The sequence below is a fragment of the Phyllobates terribilis genome, unplaced genomic scaffold (assembly GCF_046119375.1).
Source record: "Phyllobates terribilis strain yellow unplaced genomic scaffold, ASM4611937v1 Scaffold_12__6_contigs__length_324123572, whole genome shotgun sequence".
Lineage (NCBI taxonomy): Eukaryota > Metazoa > Chordata > Amphibia > Anura > Dendrobatidae > Phyllobates > Phyllobates terribilis.
In genome coordinates this window covers 15,800,208-15,819,066 of record NW_027362772.1, presented here as the reverse complement: position 1 = coordinate 15,819,066, position 18,859 = coordinate 15,800,208, and the positions used below count along the sequence as shown (strand labels likewise).

At 41.6% G+C, this 18,859-nt stretch overlaps 1 protein-coding gene across 2 annotated transcripts in view; it reads right to left on the bottom strand.

The window, feature by feature from the left end:
- The window catches only part of LOC141172939 (Friend leukemia integration 1 transcription factor-like), a 34,741-nt gene extending 21,249 nt beyond the window's left edge, over nt 1-13,492 (bottom strand). Inside the window, exon 1 of one of the 2 annotated variants that reach the window (XM_073657556.1) lies at nt 13,326-13,492. In XM_073657556.1, coding sequence (XP_073513657.1) covers nt 13,326-13,343 — 18 coding nt within the window. In that variant the 5' untranslated portion in view covers nt 13,344-13,492. Of the gene's footprint in view, nt 1-12,961; nt 13,198-13,325 lie in introns of those variants that run through there. The other variant, XM_073657555.1, reaches the window with a different exon arrangement.
- Nucleotides 13,493-18,859: the final 5,367 nt, after the last annotated feature.

The window sequence follows — 18,859 nt, the reverse complement described above, 5'->3', positions numbered from 1 at the left end:
TGAGATACTGTCTGCTGAGCCGTGTATCTAATCCTATCCTGTGTGATACTGTCCGCTGAGCCCTGTATCTAATCCTATCCTGTGTGATACTGTCTGCTGAGCCGTGTATCTAATCCTCTCCTGTGTGATACTGTCTGCTGAGCCGTGTATCTAATCCTATCCTGTGTGATACTGTCTGCAGAGCTGTGTATCTAATCTTGTCCTGTGTGATACTGTCTGCAGAGCTGTGTATCTAATCCTCTCCAGTGTGATACTGTCTGCTGAGCCGTGTATCTAATCCTATCCTGTGTGATACTGTCTGCTGAGCCGTGTATCTAATCCTATCCTGTGTGATACTGTCTGCTGAGCCGTGTATCTAATCCTATCCTGTGTGATACTGTCTGCTGAGCCGTGTATCTAATCCTCTCCTGTGTGATACTGTCTGCTGAGCTGTGTATCTAATCCTCTCCTGTGTGATACTGTCTGCTGAGCCGTGTATCTAATCCTCTCCTGTGTGATACTGTCTGCTGAGCCGTGTATCTAATCCTCTCCTGTGTGATACTGTCTGCTGAGCCGTGTATCTAATCCTATCCTGTGTGATACTGTCTGCTGAGCTGTGTATCTAATCCCATCCTGTGTGATACTGTCTGCTGAGCTGTGTATCTAATCCTCTCCTGTGTGATACTGTCTGCTGAGCTGTGTATCTAATCCTCTCCTGTGTGATACTGTCTGCTGAGCCGTGTATCTAATCCTATCCTGTGTGATACTGTCTGCTGAGCCGTGTATCTAATCCTATCCTGTGTGATACTGTCTGCTGAGCAATGTATCTAATCCTCTCCTGTGTGATACTGTCTGCTGAGCCGTGTATCTAATCCTCTCCTGTGTGATACTGTCTGCTGAGCCGTGTATCTAATCCTATCCTGTGTGATACTGTCTGCTGAGCTGTGTATCTAATCCTATCCTGTGTGATACTGTCTGCTGAGCCGTGTATCTAATCCTATTCTGTGTGATAATGTCTGCTGAGCCGTGTATCTAATCCTCTCCTGTGTGATACTGTCTGCTAAGCCGTGTATCTAATCCTATCCTGTGTGATACTGTCTGCTGAGCCGTGTATCTAATCCTATCCTGTGTGATACTGCCTGCTGAGCTGTGTATCTAATCCTCTCCTGTGTGATACTGTCTGCTGAGCGATGTATCTAATCCTATCCTGTGTGATACTGTCCGCTGAGCCCTGTATCTAATCCTATCCTGTGTGATACTGTCTGCTGAGCTGTATCTAATCCTATGCTGTGTGATACTGTCCGCTGAGCCCTGTATCTAATCCTATCCTGTGTGATACTGTCTGCTGAGCTGTATCTAATCCTATCCTGTGTGATACTGTCTGCTGAGCTGTATCTAATCCTATGCTGTGTGATACAGTCTGCTGAGCCGTGTATCTAATCCTCTCCTGTGTGATACTGTCTGCTGAACCGTGTATCTAATCCTCTCCTGTGTGATACTGTCTGCTGAGCCGTGTATCTAATCCTCTCCTGTGTGATACTGTCTGCTGAGCTGTGTATCTAATCCTCTCCTGTGTGATACTGTCTGCTGAGCTGTATCTAATCCTATGCTGTGTGATACAGTCTGCTGAGCCCTGTATCTAATTCTATCTTGTGTGATACTGTCTGCTGAGCCGTGTATCTAATCCTATCCTGTGTGATACTGTCTGCTGAGCTGTGTATCTAATCCTATCCTGTGTGATACTGTCTGCTGAGCCGTGTATCTAATCCTCTCCTGTGTGATACCGTCTGCTGAGCTGTGTATATAATCCTATCCTGTGTGATACTGTCTGCTGAGCCGTGTATCTAATCCTCTCCTGTGAGATACTGTCTGCTGAGCCGTGTATCTAATCCTATCCTGTGTGATACTGTCCGCTGAGCCCTGTATCTAATCCTATCCTGTGTGATACTGTCTGCTGAGCCGTGTATCTAATCCTCTCCTGTGTGATACTGTCTGCTGAGCCGTGTATCTAATCCTATCCTGTGTGATACTGTCTGCAGAGCTGTGTATCTAATCTTGTCCTGTGTGATACTGTCTGCAGAGCTGTGTATCTAATCCTATCCTGTGTGATACTGTCCGCTGAGCCCTGTATCTAATCCTATCCTGTGTGATACTGTCTGCTGAGCTGTGTATCTAATCCTATCCTGTGAGATACTGTCTGCTGAGCCATGTATCTAATCCTCTCCTGTGTGATACTGTCTGCTGAGCTGTGTATCTAATCCTCTCCTGTGTGATACTGTCTGCTGAGCTGTGTATCTAATCCTATCCTGTGAGATACTGTCTGCTGAGCCATGTATCTAATCCTCTCCTGTGTGATACTGTCTGCTGAGCTGTGTATCTAATCCTCTCCTGTGTGATACTGTCTGCTGAGCCGTGTATCTAATCCTATCCTGTGTGATACTGTCCGCTGAGCCCTGTATCTAATCCTATCCTGTGTGATACTGTCTGCTGAGCTGTGTATCTAATCCTATCCTGTGTGATACTGTCCGCTGAGCCGTGTATCTAATCCTCTCCTGTGTGATACTGTCTGCTGAACCGTGTATCTAATCCTCTCCTGTGTGATACTGTCTGCTGAGCCGTGTATCTAATCCTCTCCTGTGTGATACTGTCTGCTGAGCTGTGTATCTAATCCTCTCCTGTGTGATACTGTCTGCTGAGCTGTATCTAATCCTATGCTGTGTGATACAGTCTGCTGAGCCCTGTATCTAATTCTATCTTGTGTGATACTGTCTGCTGAGCCGTGTATCTAATCCTATCCTGTGTGATACTGTCTGCTGAGCTGTGTATCTAATCCTATCCTGTGTGATACTGTCTGCTGAGCCGTGTATCTAATCCTCTCCTGTGTGATACCGTCTGCTGAGCTGTGTATATAATCCTATCCTGTGTGATACTGTCTGCTGAGCCGTGTATCTAATCCTCTCCTGTGAGATACTGTCTGCTGAGCCGTGTATCTAATCCTATCCTGTGTGATACTGTCTGCTGAGCTGTGTATCTAATCCTATCCTGTGTAATACTGTCCGCTGAGCCCTGTATCTAATCCTATCCTGTGTGATACTGTCTGCTGAGCCGTGTATCTAATCCTCTCCTGTGTGATACTGTCTGCTGAGCCGTGTATCTAATCCTATCCTGTGTGATACTGTCTGCAGAGCTGTGTATCTAATCTTGTCCTGTGTGATACTGTCTGCAGAGCTGTGTATCTAATCCTATCCTGTGTGATACTGTCCGCTGAGCCCTGTATCTAATCCTATCCTGTGTGATACTGTCTGCTGAGCTGTGTATCTAATCCTATCCTGTGAGATACTGTCTGCTGAGCCATGTATCTAATCCTCTCCTGTGTGATACTGTCTGCTGAGCTGTGTATCTAATCCTCTCCTGTGTGATACTGTCTGCTGAGCTGTGTATCTAATCCTATCCTGTGAGATACTGTCTGCTGAGCCATGTATCTAATCCTCTCCTGTGTGATACTGTCTGCTGAGCTGTGTATCTAATCCTCTCCTGTGTGATACTGTCTGCTGAGCCGTGTATCTAATCCTATCCTGTGTGATACTGTCCGCTGAGCCCTGTATCTAATCCTATCCTGTGTGATACTGTCTGCTGAGCTGTGTATCTAATCCTCTCCTGTGTGATACTGTCTGCTGAGCCGTGTATCTAATCCTATCCTGTGTGATACTGTCTGCTGAGCTGTGTATCTAATCTTGTCCTGTGTGATACTGTCTGCTGAGCTGTGTATCTAATCCTATCCTGTGTGATACTGTCCGCTGAGCCCTGTATCTAATCCTATCCTGTGTGATACTGTCTGCTGAGCCGTGTATCTAATTCTCTCCTGTGTGATACTGTCCGCTGAGCCCTGTATCTAATCCTCTCCTGTGTGATACTGTCTGCTGAGCCGTGTATCTAATCCTATCCTGTGTGATACTGTCTGCTGAGCTGTGTATCTAATCCTATCCTGTGTGATACTGTCTGCTGAGCTGTGTATCTAATCCTATCCTGTGTGATACTGTCCGCTGAGCCCTGTATCTAATCCTATCCTGTGTGATACTGTCTGCTGAGCCGTGTATCTAATTCTCTCCTGTGTGATACTGTCTGCTGAGCCATGTATCTAATCCTCTCCTGTGTGATACCGTCTGCTGAGCTGTGTATCTAATCCTCTCCTGTGTGATACCGTCTGCTGAGCTGTGTATCTAATCCTATCCTGTGTGAACAGTCTGCTGAGCCGTGTATCTAATCCTCTCCTGTGTGATACTGTCTGCTGAGCCATGTATCTAATCCTCTCCTGTGTGATACCGTCTGCTGAGCTGTGTATCTAATCCTCTCCTGTGTGATACCGTCTGCTGAGCTGTGTATCTAATCCTATCCTGTGTGAACAGTCTGCTGAGCCCTGTATCTAATCCTCTACCTGGTCTATTACATTACAGTCTGGAGTTTGGAGATTTCTCCTTTTCTTCTTTATCTCTTTTCTCTTGCACTTTCTTACTTATTGTGCAGCTCTCACCCACAATGACCTTTGACCTGAGCTCCGTAAGCCCCGCCCCCGAGGAGCCGACTGATACAAAAGCGAGGATTAGAATGGGAAACCTTAAAGGACAAGTCCTAAATATACCACTCGGCCATTTTTAAGTTCTGTTCCCGAAAACCGGTGATTAAAAACAATAGAAGTCGAAAAATTTACAGAGGCTGAAAATCTGTAATGACCTAAAGCTTCTCACAGCAGAGGGTTTGTTACAACTGCATCCAGTTTAGACAATTCTCTGTTCTCCGTACTTGATACATTGTAACAAACCATCAGCACAGGAGAGATTTCTTCAGCCCACAGAGGATTGTCTGCACAGGATACAATTGAGACAAACCCTCAGCTGTTTCCAGCCTTTGGATGTAAGCGAGAATGTTCTCATTCACTGACAGCCAGCAAAAAGCAGAATGACTATTGGTAAGATTTGGTGCGGCTGATAACAGAAAGCAATAGGGATAGCAGGTGAAGTATAGAGGGTTTCATTCTATTATTTTGGGGCCCCTTATTACATTACCTATTGGCTGGTGCGCCCCCTGCTGATTTGCTATTTATACTGCAGGGTCTCTACTTACCGATTCCAAAATGGCTTAAATGGAAACCATCAGCAAGACGGAAACAGTCATCTACACAAAGTGCTGAAGCCAGGGGTCAACTGACCCCACTAAATAGTCTCCACAAGTGCCGGTCAGGGAGCAGGAAAACGTGAGCCCCATTCCTGATATTGTAGGGCTCTGCCTATATTTTAAGACCTGCTGATAAAAAGGTCACCAGATACTGATGATGGAGGCGACGGGCGGTCACCAGATACTGATGATGGAGGCGACGGGCGGTCACCAGATACTGATGATGGAGGTGACGGACGGTCACCAGATACTGATGATGGAGGCGACGGGCGGTCACCAGATACTGATGATGGAGGTGACGGGCGGTCACCAGATACTGATGATGGAGGTGATGGGTGGTCACCAGATACTGATGATGGAGGTGACGGGCGGTCACCAGATACTGATGATGGAGGTGATGGGTGGTCACCAGATACTGATGATGGAGATGATGGGTGGTCACCAGATACTGATGATGGAGGTGATGGGTGGTCACCAGATACTGATGATGGAGGTGATGGGTGGTCACCAGATACTGATGATGGAGGTGACGGGCGGTCACCAGATACTGATGATGGAGGGGACAGGAGGTCACCAGATACTGATGATGGAGGGGACGGGCGATCACCAGATACTGATGATGGTGGTGACGGGCGGTCACCAGATACTGATGATGGAGGTGATGGGCAGTCACCAGATGCTGATGATGGAGGGGACAGGAGATCACCAGATACTGATGATGGAGGGGACAGGAGGTCACCAGATACTAATGATGGAGGTGATGGGCGATCACCAGATACTGATGATGGTGGTGACGGGCGGTCACCAGATACTGATGATGGAGGTGATGGGCAGTCACCAGATGCTGATGATGGAGGTGACGGGCGGTCAACAGATACTGATGATGGAGGCGACGGGCGGTCACCAGATACTGATGATGGAGGCGACGGGCAGTCACCAGATACTGATGATGGAGGGGACGGGCGATCACCAAATACTGATGATGGAGGGGACGGGCGATCACCAGATACTGATGATGGAGGTGACGGGCGGTCACCAGATACTGATGATGGAGATGACGGGTGGTCACCAAATACTGATGATGGAGGGGACAGGAGGTCACCAGATACTGATGATGGAGATGACGGGCGGTCACCAGATACTGGTGATGGAGGGGACGGGCGGTCACCAGATACTGATGATGGAGGTGATGGGTGGTCACCAGATACTGATGATGGAGGTGATGGGTGGTCACCAGATACTGATGATGGAGGGGACGGGTGGTCACCAGATACTGATGATGGAGGTGACGGGCGGTCACCAGATACTGATGATGGAGGGGACGGGCGGTCACCAGATACTGATGATGGAGGCGACAAGCAGTCACCAGATACTGATGATGGAGGTGATGGGTGGTCACCAGATACTGATGATGGAGGGGACGGGTGGTCACCAGATACTGATGATGGAGGTGACAGGAAGTCACCAGATACTGATGATGGAGGGGACGGGTGGTCACCAGATACTGATGATGGAGGTGACGGGCGGTCACCAGATACTGATGATGGAGGTGATGGGTGGTCACCAGATACTGATGATGGAGATGATGGGTGGTCACCAGATACTGATGATGGAGGTGATGGGTGGTCACCAGATACTGATGATGGAGGTGATGGGTGGTCACCAGATACTGATGATGGAGGTGACGGGCGGTCACCAGATACTGATGATGGAGGGGACGGGCGGTCACCAGATGCTGATGATGGAGGGGACGGGCGGTCACCAGATACTGATGATGGAGGGGACGGGCGGTCACCAGATACTGATGATGGAGGTGACGGGCGGTCACCAGATACTGATGATGGAGGTGACGGGCGGTCACCAGATACTGATGATGGAGGGGACGGGCGGTCACCAGATGCTGATGATGGAGGGGACGGGCGGTCACCAGATACTGATGATGGAGGTGACGGGCGATCACCAGATACTGATGATGGAGGTGACAGGTGGTCACCAGATACTGATGATGGAGATGACGGGTGGTCACCAAATACTGATGATGGAGGGGATAGGAGGTCACCAGATACTGATGATGGAGATGACGGGCAGTCACCAGATACTGGTGATGGAGGGGACGGGCGGTCACCAGATACTGATGATGGAGGGGACGGGCGGTCACCAGATACTGATGATGGAGATGACGGGCGGTCACCAGATACTGATGATGGAGATGACCGGCGGTCACCAAATACTGATGATGGAGGGGACAGGAGGTCACCAGATACTGATGATGGAGGGGACGGGCGATCTCCAGATACTGATGATGGAGGGGACGGGCGGTCACCAGATACTGATGATGGAGGTGATGGGCAGTCACCAGATGCTGATGATGGAGGTGACAGGCGGTCAACAGATACTGATGATGGAGGCGACGGGCGGTCACCAGATACTGATGATGGTGGTGACGGGCGGTCACCAGATACTGATGATGGAGGGGACGGGCGATCACCAGATACTGATGATGGTGGTGACGGGCGGTCACCAGATACTGATGATGGTGGTGACGGGCGGTCACCAGATACTGATGATGGAGGTGATGGGCAGTCACCAGATGCTGATGATGAAGGGGACAGGAGGTCACCAGATACTGATGATGGAGGGGACAGGAGGTCACCAGATACTGATGATGGAGGTGATGGGCGATCACCAGATACTGATGATGGTGGTGACGGGCGGTCACCAGATACTGATGATGGAGGTGATGGGCAGTCACCAGATGCTGATGATGGAGGTGACGGGCGGTCAACAGATACTGATGATGGAGGCGACGGGCGGTCACCAGATACTGATGGTGGAGGCGACGGGCAGTCACCAGATACTGATGATGGAGGCGACGGGCGGTCACCAGATACTGATGATGGAGGGGACGGGCGATCACCAGATACTGATGATGGAGAGGACGGGCGGTCACCAGATACTGATGATGGAGATGACCGGCGGTCACCAAATACTGATGATGAAGGGGACAGGAGGTCACCAGATACTGATGATGGAGGGGACAGGAGGTCACCAGATACTGATGATGGAGGTGATGGGCGATCACCAGATACTGATGATGGTGGTGACGGGCGGTCACCAGATACTGATGATGGAGGTGATGGGCAGTCACCAGATGCTGATGATGGAGGTGACGGGCGGTCAACAGATACTGATGATGGAGGCGACGGGCGGTCACCAGATACTGATGATGGAGGCGACGGGCAGTCACCAGATACTGATGATGGAGGCGACGGGCGGTCACCAGATACTGATGATGGAGGGGACGGGCGATCACCAGATACTGATGATGGAGAGGACGGGCGGTCACCAGATACTGATGATGGAGATGACCGGCGGTCACCAAATACTGATGATGGAGGGGACAGGAGGTCACCAGATACTGATGATGGAGGGGACGGGCGATCACCAGATACTGATGATGGAGGGGACGGGCGGTCACCAGATACTGATGATGGAGGTGATGGGCAGTCACCAGATGCTGATGATGGAGGTGACAGGCGGTCAACAGATACTGATGATGGAGGCGACGGGCGGTCACCAGATACTGATGATGGAGGCGACGGGCAGTCACCAGATACTGATGATGGAGGCGACGGGCGGTCACCAGATACTGATGATGGAGGGGACGGGCGGTCACCAGATACTGATGATGGAGGCGGAGGACAGTTTTTCAGATCTCTGTGCCCATATTACAGCCCTATTCTCCAGCTGGCCTATGATGGGTCAGGACTTGGTCCATAGTATAGGTACTATGATGATGGCCTGCAGCGGTGCACCAGAAAGCAAAGGATCCTGCAGGGGCCCAGGCTCTGGCACAACAATGGGCCCCAGCAGATTTCCTGCAGGAGGAGAAGGGTTAACAGCGCAGTCTTGTGTAAGCACTTTCAGTAAATGGGCGGAGGGCGTGCGACCTGGGCCTGAGGTTACACAACGTTGACACCAACATACAAGAGCGCAACATCTGCAACAATGGTGACCGCCGTAAGGACGAAACTAGATCATGGTGGGCAGGGCGGACGCAGACAGCAGAGGACCCCATTGTGGGAACCTTCTCATTAGCTCAGACCCTCACATGCAATCTAATAGACAGTCAGAATACATCACCTGCAAGAGGATGTAGCAGAGCTGAGTGTGTCCTGTGACTCAACTCAAGATAGCAGCATGTATTTATTAGATGTGGTTTTACACAGGACTGCAGGTAAAATCCAGAAGTCACCTCAATGTGCTGACACTGTCTCAAAGAGGTCAATGACAAAGTCAGCTCTGCTACATCGATACTCTATTTTAGTAGTTTTGTCCCTTCTGATGTCCTAACATAGCAGTAATTTTAGCTTCATACATCATCCTGTATTAATAAAAAAATACATGAGGAGGCAAAGTTGTGCTGACTTTGCCTTTTGGAAGAATAATGAAGCTGAGTTTGCCATGTGGCACAATTTAAGATTACAGACTTTATTCTATGTTTGTTTTTGTTTTGTTTTTTTACATAGGACTGCAATTATTTGCATTATCTGCCTAGTTATCAGAATGTACTACTTACAAAGAATCAGAAGAGTTAAATGACAAAGTCAGCTTTGCTACATCTGTATGCCATAAAATAATGAATTATATAAAATAATCAACTATAATAATAGTTTTCTGGGGAAGTAAATTTATGCATGTTTAATTCATATTACGTATGCCTAATCTAGCGATACAATATGGGGATGTAGCAGAGATGAGTTTGTTTTACTCTATAACTCCAGAAATCAGCATCTATTATATTATATAAATTGTATTATATATTTAATATTATTATTTATTTTTTATATATATATATATATATTTTAACTCTCAGCATTATTATAAATTCTAAATAAAGTTGTAGCAGAGCTGAGTTTGTCATACTCCACAACCCAATAAATCAGCATTTACTATAGAAAACATCTAATATAGAAATGTAGCAGAGCTCAGTTTGTTTTACTTTATAACTCCAGAAATCAGCATCTATTATATTATATTAATTAGATTATATATTTACTACTATTATTTATTTATATACATATATATATATATATATATATATATATATATATATATATATAACTCTCAGCATTATTATAAATTCCTAATAAAGTTGTAGCAGAGCTGAGTTTGTTTGACTTTATTACTCCAGAAATCAGCATCTATTGCATTATATGATATTATATTATAGATGTATTATTTATTTATTTTATAAATATCAACCCTCAGCATTATTGTAAATTCCTAATAAAGTTGTAGCAGAGCTGAGTTTGTCATACTCCACAAGCCGGGAAATCAACATTTACTATATTTGATAAAATTTCTTCTAACATAGAAATGTAGCAGAGCTAAGTTTGTCATTCTCAGAAACTGAAAAAATCAGCATTATATTTGATAAAATATCTTATATAACATTAAACCTCAAATACAAATGTAGCAGAGCTGATATTTTTTTTTCCTTTCTCAAAAACTAAAGAAATCAGCATTTATTAGATCTGGTTTTGAATCTTACAGTATTATCATAATATAGAGAAGTAGTAAAGCTGAGTTTGTCATGTGAACAATTCCAAAACTCTGTATTTAGATGTGGTTTTCCATCTTCCTCCATTATAATGGGCTCCTGACATGGAGATGAGGCAGAGCTGAGTGTGTCCTTAGACAGAACTAAAGATGATATTACAATTCTATGCATTTGCATTTACTGACACACTCGGCTCTGCTACATCTGTAGCTCTGAACCCATTCTCCCCACAAGGGGTTAACTCCTCCCTCTCCGAATCTGCTTCACTTTGCGGAAACAGCAGCTTCCTCAAATACAAAACTTACCAAAAACTGTTACTAAGTAGCATCTCCTGTAAGACAGAAAGAACCCCAGAAATATCTATTTATCTGGATAATCCATTAACGTTCCATCATGTTTCCTTCTGCATCTCTTCTAATTTACATATTATATAGGACTTATATCTACGTCATTAATGCATCCCAATAGAAAATATACTCTGGACTCCAACCAGAGGCTCAAGTCAGACTACAACTCTCAGCATGCCTCCTGCTGTGAGTTATAGTTAAACTCCTGGGTGTAAGATCATCAGTAGCTTTATCTATAAATCGGCACAATTAATGAAAAAAAAAAAAAAAATACAAATGAAAAAAAAAGTAAAATCAATCAATAAAAAAATCTAGAAAAAATATATTTAACAAATAATATATATATAAATAATTATTTTATTTTATATTGATATTTATATTATTAAATTAAGAAATGCGACAATAACTAAGAAAATAAAAGATTACATATATAATACAAATCTAAATGAGTAAAATAAATGCAAAAATAATTAAAGAATAGAGATAAAAGGAAATAAATATAAAATTTAAAAAAAAAAAACGAATAACAAAAAAAAATCTATAAAATAGAGATGTAATCATTGCATTCACATCAATCAGACAATTTCAGAAATAACATAAAGATCTATATTAACAAAAAATTATGAAACAAAAGCTCCAGAATCTGAGAAGGAATTTTACTTATAGTAACCTAAGACTACAACCACCACCATCATCATCATCATCATCATATTCGCGCCCAGATCCCTTTAATCTCTTAATCTTTACTCATCAACCCTAATTATTCTCCATTTTTAGCTGCAGTTTTCTAATAAAACATGAGCCCCCCTGTCCTGATGGAAAATGAAAAAAAGAGCAAATGTCATTGAGAATTAGAATCTAAACGAAAATCTAAATATAAAGTAAAAGAGGGAAAAGTTCTAAAGAAGGAAAAGAAGTATTAAAGTAATAAATACACTTCGAAGCAAATTATACAAATGTAGATGCTTAGAATGGGAGCATGTGCGAATATATATATATATATATATATATATATATATATATATATATATATATATAAAATAATATATATATATATATATATATTCTCCTGTATGCATATATATATATATAAATGTATATGTGTATAATATACAAAAAATTATGTATATATAAATATAAAATCTAGAATTTATATGTGTATAATATACTTTATTAATAATGATTATTAATTCTGTTAAATGTTAAATCATTATTAATAATTATCAATAATAATAATCCTATATAAATATACATGCAATATAGTAATAGGATGTAAAAATGTGAATATATATATACACACACGCACATATATATAAAAATATAAATAAATAAGTAAAATAGATATATAAATGTATAAAAATAAGTAAAATAGATATAAATAAGTAATACAAACATATATATATTCACACAGACACACATATATGTATGTGTGTGTATGTATATATATATATATATATATATATATATAGATGTATAACACATCTATATATATCTACATATATATATGTATGTGTCCGTGTGTGTGCACATATATAATTATAACATATTCCAGTATTGAAAAAATATATCTATATATTTTTTTTAACTATATTATATAACTAATGGCTATAAAATAATATTTAGTATGAATTATTCTACTTTACATCATTATATTATATTTTTAGCAGTTATGAGAAAAACATGTTGAATCCAATTTGCGCAAAATGTTAAACAAGAATGAAACAATCTAAATGTTATAATGAATAATAGACTCTGATTCTATGTGACACTTTCCTGGGGCGGTAATTGCAGATTTCCATGTCTGGGGTGGGGGTCTCCTCCTAGTCCCCCTCACTTGGTGCAGTCTCCTGCTGCATTTTTGGGGCCCCCATCCTCTATCCCTGCTGCTGCCATCACCCACCTGTTCAGCCCCAGGATCCTGAGCACCAGGCTCTGCTCCTCCCTTCTTGTCCATAGACTACAGGTAACAGCTGCAGCCCCCCAGTCTTGCTGAGCCCCCCAGGTGGGTCCCCCATGCTGCTCCCCTGGGTGGTGCTGAGTCCCTCCCCAGGTCCCAGCTCTGAGCTCTAGATCTGGAGGTTTCTCTTGCTGTTATTTAAGCTGAGACATGAACCACTAAAGGAAGAGGAAATCTGGTACCAAAAGGAAAGAGTGGGGGCTTCGGAATAACCGCCCCAGGGCTGAGTGTCACAGGGGAAGAAGGAAGGGGTGGCTGCAGCCCTGGTGTCCAGCTCCTGGGCTCCATCTGCTCCAGCATCACCTACCTTGATGGTGCAGTCCATGTCACCTGGAGTGGAGCTGAGGAGCAGGTGCTGCAGGAGCCTCAGGAGGAGGCCATGTCCAGGTGAGGTTCTGCAGCAGAGCCGGCTGTGTGTGACTGTGCGCTGCTCTCTGACTCTGGGTCCCCTCTTTTTGGGGAAGTGATGTCACTTTGGTTTCCTTTTTGGTGACAGATGTTCAAGAAAAAAAATGAAACTTTAACTTCACTCCTGAACTTGCTGCAGAGAAGAAGAAACCAGGGGAAGACTCCACTAAAGGTCCCTCCATCCCTCCAGCAGGTGCCAGAGAGAGACCCCCAAAGATAGCGAAGCCGTGTATGGAGAGGGAGGGGTGGTGGCCATGGGGGGTCTTAAGTCTATAACCTTCCCTGTCAGCAGCTCCACAGGCAGCAGAGATGGGGGGCTGCCGGTATAGATAAGGAGGGGTAGGACCCTATTTTCCAGGAGGGTGGTCTGCAGAGACTGTGGGGATCTGAGGGGTCTGAGGACTGTAGTGTAATAATGTAATACTATCACTGAGAAGAAGAAAAGTCACTGCTGCCAGTGATGGAAACCAAAGTATCACTACCACTAATACTGCTGGTAATATCCCTACTAATACTAATACTGCTGGTAATATTCATACTAATACTAATACTGCTGGTAATATCCCTACTAATACTGCTGGTAATATCCCTACTAATACTAATACTGCTGGTAATATCCCTACTAATACTGCTGGTAATATCTCTACTAATACTAATACTGCTGGTAATATCCCTACTAATACTAATACTGCTGGTAATATTCCTACTAATAATGCTGGTAATATCCCTACTAATACTGCTGGTAATATCCCTACTAATACTGCTGGTAATATTCATAGTAATACTAATACTGCTGGTGATATTCCTACTAATACTAATACTGCTGGTAATATCCCTACTAATACTAATACTGCTGGTGATATTCCTACTAATACTAATACTGCTGGTAATATTCCTACTAATACTAATACTGCTGGTAATATCCCTACTAATACTAATACTGCTGGTAATATCTCTACTAATACTAATACTGCTGGTAATATTCCTACTAATACTAATACTGCTGGTAATATCCCTACTAATACTAATACTGCTGGTAATATCCCTACTAATACTGCTGGTAATATTCCTACTAATACTAATACTGCTGGTAATATCCCTACTAATACTAATACTGCTGGTAATATCTCTACTAATACTAATACTGCTGGTAATATTCCTACTAATACTAATACTGCTGGTAATATCCCTACTAATACTAATACTGCTGGTAATATTCCTACTAACACTAATACTGCTGGTAATATCCCTACTAATACTAATACTGCTGGTAATATCCCTACTAATACTAATACTGCTGGTAATATTCATACTAATACTAATACTGCTGGTAATATCCCTACTAATACTGCTGGTAATATCCCTACTAATACTAATACTGCTGGTAATATCCCTACTAATACTGCTGGTAATATCTCTACTAATACTAATACTGCTGGTAATATCCCTACTAATACTAATACTGCTGGTAATATTCCTACTAATAATGCTGGTAATATCCCTACTAATACTGCTGGTAATATCCCTACTAATACTGCTGGTAATATCCCTACTAATACTGCTGGTAATATTCCTAGTAATACTAATACTGCTGGTGATATTCCTACTAATACTAATACTGCTGGTAATATCCCTACTAATACTAATACTGCTGGTGATATTCATACTAATACTGCTGGTAATATTCCTACTAATACTAATACTGCTGGTAATATCCCTACTAATACTAATACTGCTGGTAATATCTCTACTAATACTAATACTGCTGGTAATATTCCTACTAATACTAATACTGCTGGTAATATCCCTACTAATACTAATACTGCTGGTAATATCCCTACTAATACTGCTGGTAATATTCCTACTAATACTAATACTGCTGGTAATATCCCTACTAATACTAATACTGCTGGTAATATCCCTACTAATACTAATACTGCTGGGAATATCTCTACTAATACTAATACTGCTGGTAATATTCCTACTAATACTAATACTGCTGGTAATATCCCTACTAATACTGCTGGTAATATCCCTACTAATACTGCTGGGAATATCCCTACTAATACTAATACTGCTGGGAATATCCCTACTAATACTAATACTGCTGGTGATATTCCTACTAATACTGCTGGTAATATCCCTACTAATACTAATACTGCTGGTAATATCTCTACTAATACTAATACTGCTGGTAATATTCCTACTAATACTAATAATGCTGGTAATATCCCTACTAATACTAATACTGCTGGTAATATTCCTACTAATACTAATACTGCTGGGAATATCCCTACTAATACTAATACTGCTGGGAATATCCCTACTAATACTAATACTGCTGGGAATATCCATGCTAATACTGCTGGTAATATTCCTACTAATACTAATACTGCTGGTAATATCCCTACTAATACTGCTGGTAATATTCCTACTAATACTAATACTGCTGGTGATATTCCTACTAATACTAATACTGCTGGTAATATCCCTACTAATACTAATACTGCTGGGAATATCCCTACTAATACTAATACTGCTGGGAATATCCCTACTAATACTAATACTGCTGGGAATATCCATGCTAATACTGCTGGTAATATTCCTACTAATACTAATACTGCAGGTAATATCCCTACTAATACTGCTGGTAATATTCCTACTAATACTGCTGGGAATATCCCTACTAATACTAATACTGCTGGGAATATCCATGCTAATACTGCTGGTAATATTCCTACTAATACTAATACTGCTGGTAATATCCCTACTAATACTGCTGGTAATATTCCTACTAATACTAATACTGCTGGTAATATTCCTACTAATACTAATACTGCTGGTAATATCCCTACTAATACCAATACTGCTGGTAATATCCCTACTAATACTGCTGGTAATATTCCTACTAATACTAATACTGCTGGTAATATCCCTACTAATACTGCTGGTAATATTCCTACTAATACTAATACTGCTGGTAATATTCCTACTAATACCAATACTGCTGGTAATATCCCTACTAATACTGCTGGTAATATTCCTACTAATGCTAATACTGCTGGTAATATCCCTACTAATACTGCTGGTAATATTCCTACTAATACTAATTCTACTGGTAATGTCCCTACTAATACTGCTAGTAATATTCCTACTAATACTAATACTGCTGGTAATATTCCTACTAATACCAATACTGCTGGTAATATCCCTACTAATACTGCTGGTAATATTCCTACTAATGCTAATACTGCTGGTAATATCCCTACTAATACTGCTGGTAATATTCCTACTAATACTTATACTGCTGGTAATATTCCTACTAATACTAATACTGCTGGTAATATCCCTACTAATACTAATACTGCTGGTAATATCCCTACTAATACTGCTGGTAATGTCCCTACTAATACTAATACTGCTGGTAATATTCCTACTAATACTAATACTGCTGGTAATATTCCTACTAATACTGCTGGTAATATCCCTACTAATACTGCTGGTAATATTCCTACTAATACTGCTGGTGATATTCCTACTAATACTAATACTGCTGGTAATATTCCTACTAATACTAATACTGCTGGTAATATCCCTACTAATACTAATACTGCTGGTAATATCCCTACTAATACTGCTGGTAATATCTCTACTAATACTAATACTGCTGGTAATATTCCTACTAATACTAATAATGCTGGTAATATCCCTACTAATACTAATACTGCTGGTAATATCCCTAGTAATACTAATACTGCTGGGAATATTCCTACTAATACTAATACTGCTGGTAATGTCCCTACTAATACTAATACTGCTGGTAATATTCCTACTAATACTAATAATGCTGGGAATATCCCTACTAATACTAATACTGCTGGTAATATTCCTACTAATACTAATACTGCTGGGAATATTCCTACTAATACTAATACTGCTGGTAATGTCCCTACTAATACTAATACTGCTGGGAATATCCCTACTAATACTGCTGGGAATATCCCTACTAATACTAATACTGCTGGTAATATCCCTACTAATACTGCTGGTAATATTCCTACTAATACTAATAATGCTGGTAATATCCCTACTAATACTAATACTGCTGGTAATATTCCTACTAATACTAATACTGCTGGGAATATCCCTACTAATACTAATACTGCTGGGAATATCCCTACTAATACTAATACTGCTGGGAATATCCATGCTAATACTGCTGGTAATATTCCTACTAATACTAATACTGCTGGTAATATCCCTACTAATACTGCTGGTAATATTCCTACTAATACTAATACTGCTGGTGATATTCCTACTAATACTAATACTGCTGGTAATATCCCTACTAATACTAATACTGCTGGGAATATCCCTACTAATACTAATACTGCTGGGAATATCCCTACTAATACTAATACTGCTGGGAATATCCATGCTAATACTGCTGGTAATATTCCTACTAATACTAATACTGCAGGTAATATCCCTACTAATACTGCTGGTAATATTCCTACTAATACTGCTGGGAATATCCCTACTAATACTAATACTGCTGGGAATATCCATGCTAATACTGCTGGTAATATTCCTACTAATACTAATACTGCTGGTAATATCCCTACTAATACTGCTGGTAATATTCCTACTAATACTAATACTGCTGGTAATATTCCTACTAATACTAATACTGCTGGTAATATCCCTACTAATACCAATACTGCTGGTAATATCCCTACTAATACTGCTGGTAATATTCCTACTAATACTAATACTGCTGGTAATATCCCTACTAATACTGCTGGTAATATTCCTACTAATACTAATACTGCTGGTAATATTCCTACTAATACCAATACTGCTGGTAATATCCCTACTAATACTGCTGGTAATATTCCTACTAATGCTAATACTGCTGGTAATATCCCTACTAATACTGCTGGTAATATTCCTACTAATACTAATTCTACTGGTAATGTCCCTACTAATACTGCTAGTAATATTCCTACTAATACTAATACTGCTGGTAATATTCCTACTAATACCAATACTGCTGGTAATATCCCTACTAATACTGCTGGTAATATTCCTACTAATGCTAATACTGCTGGTAATATCCCTACTAATACTGCTGGTAATATTCCTACTAATACTTATACTGCTGGTAATATTCCTACTAATACTAATACTGCTGGTAATATCCCTACTAATACTGCTGGTAATGTCCCTACTAATACTAATACTGCTGGTAATATTCCTACTAATACTAATACTGCTGGTAATATTCCTACTAATACTGCTGGTAATATCCCTACTAATACTGCTGGTAATATTCCTACTAATACTGCTGGTGATATTCCTACTAATACTAATACTGCTGGTAATATTCCTACTAATACTAATACTGCTGGTAATATCCCTACTAATACTAAT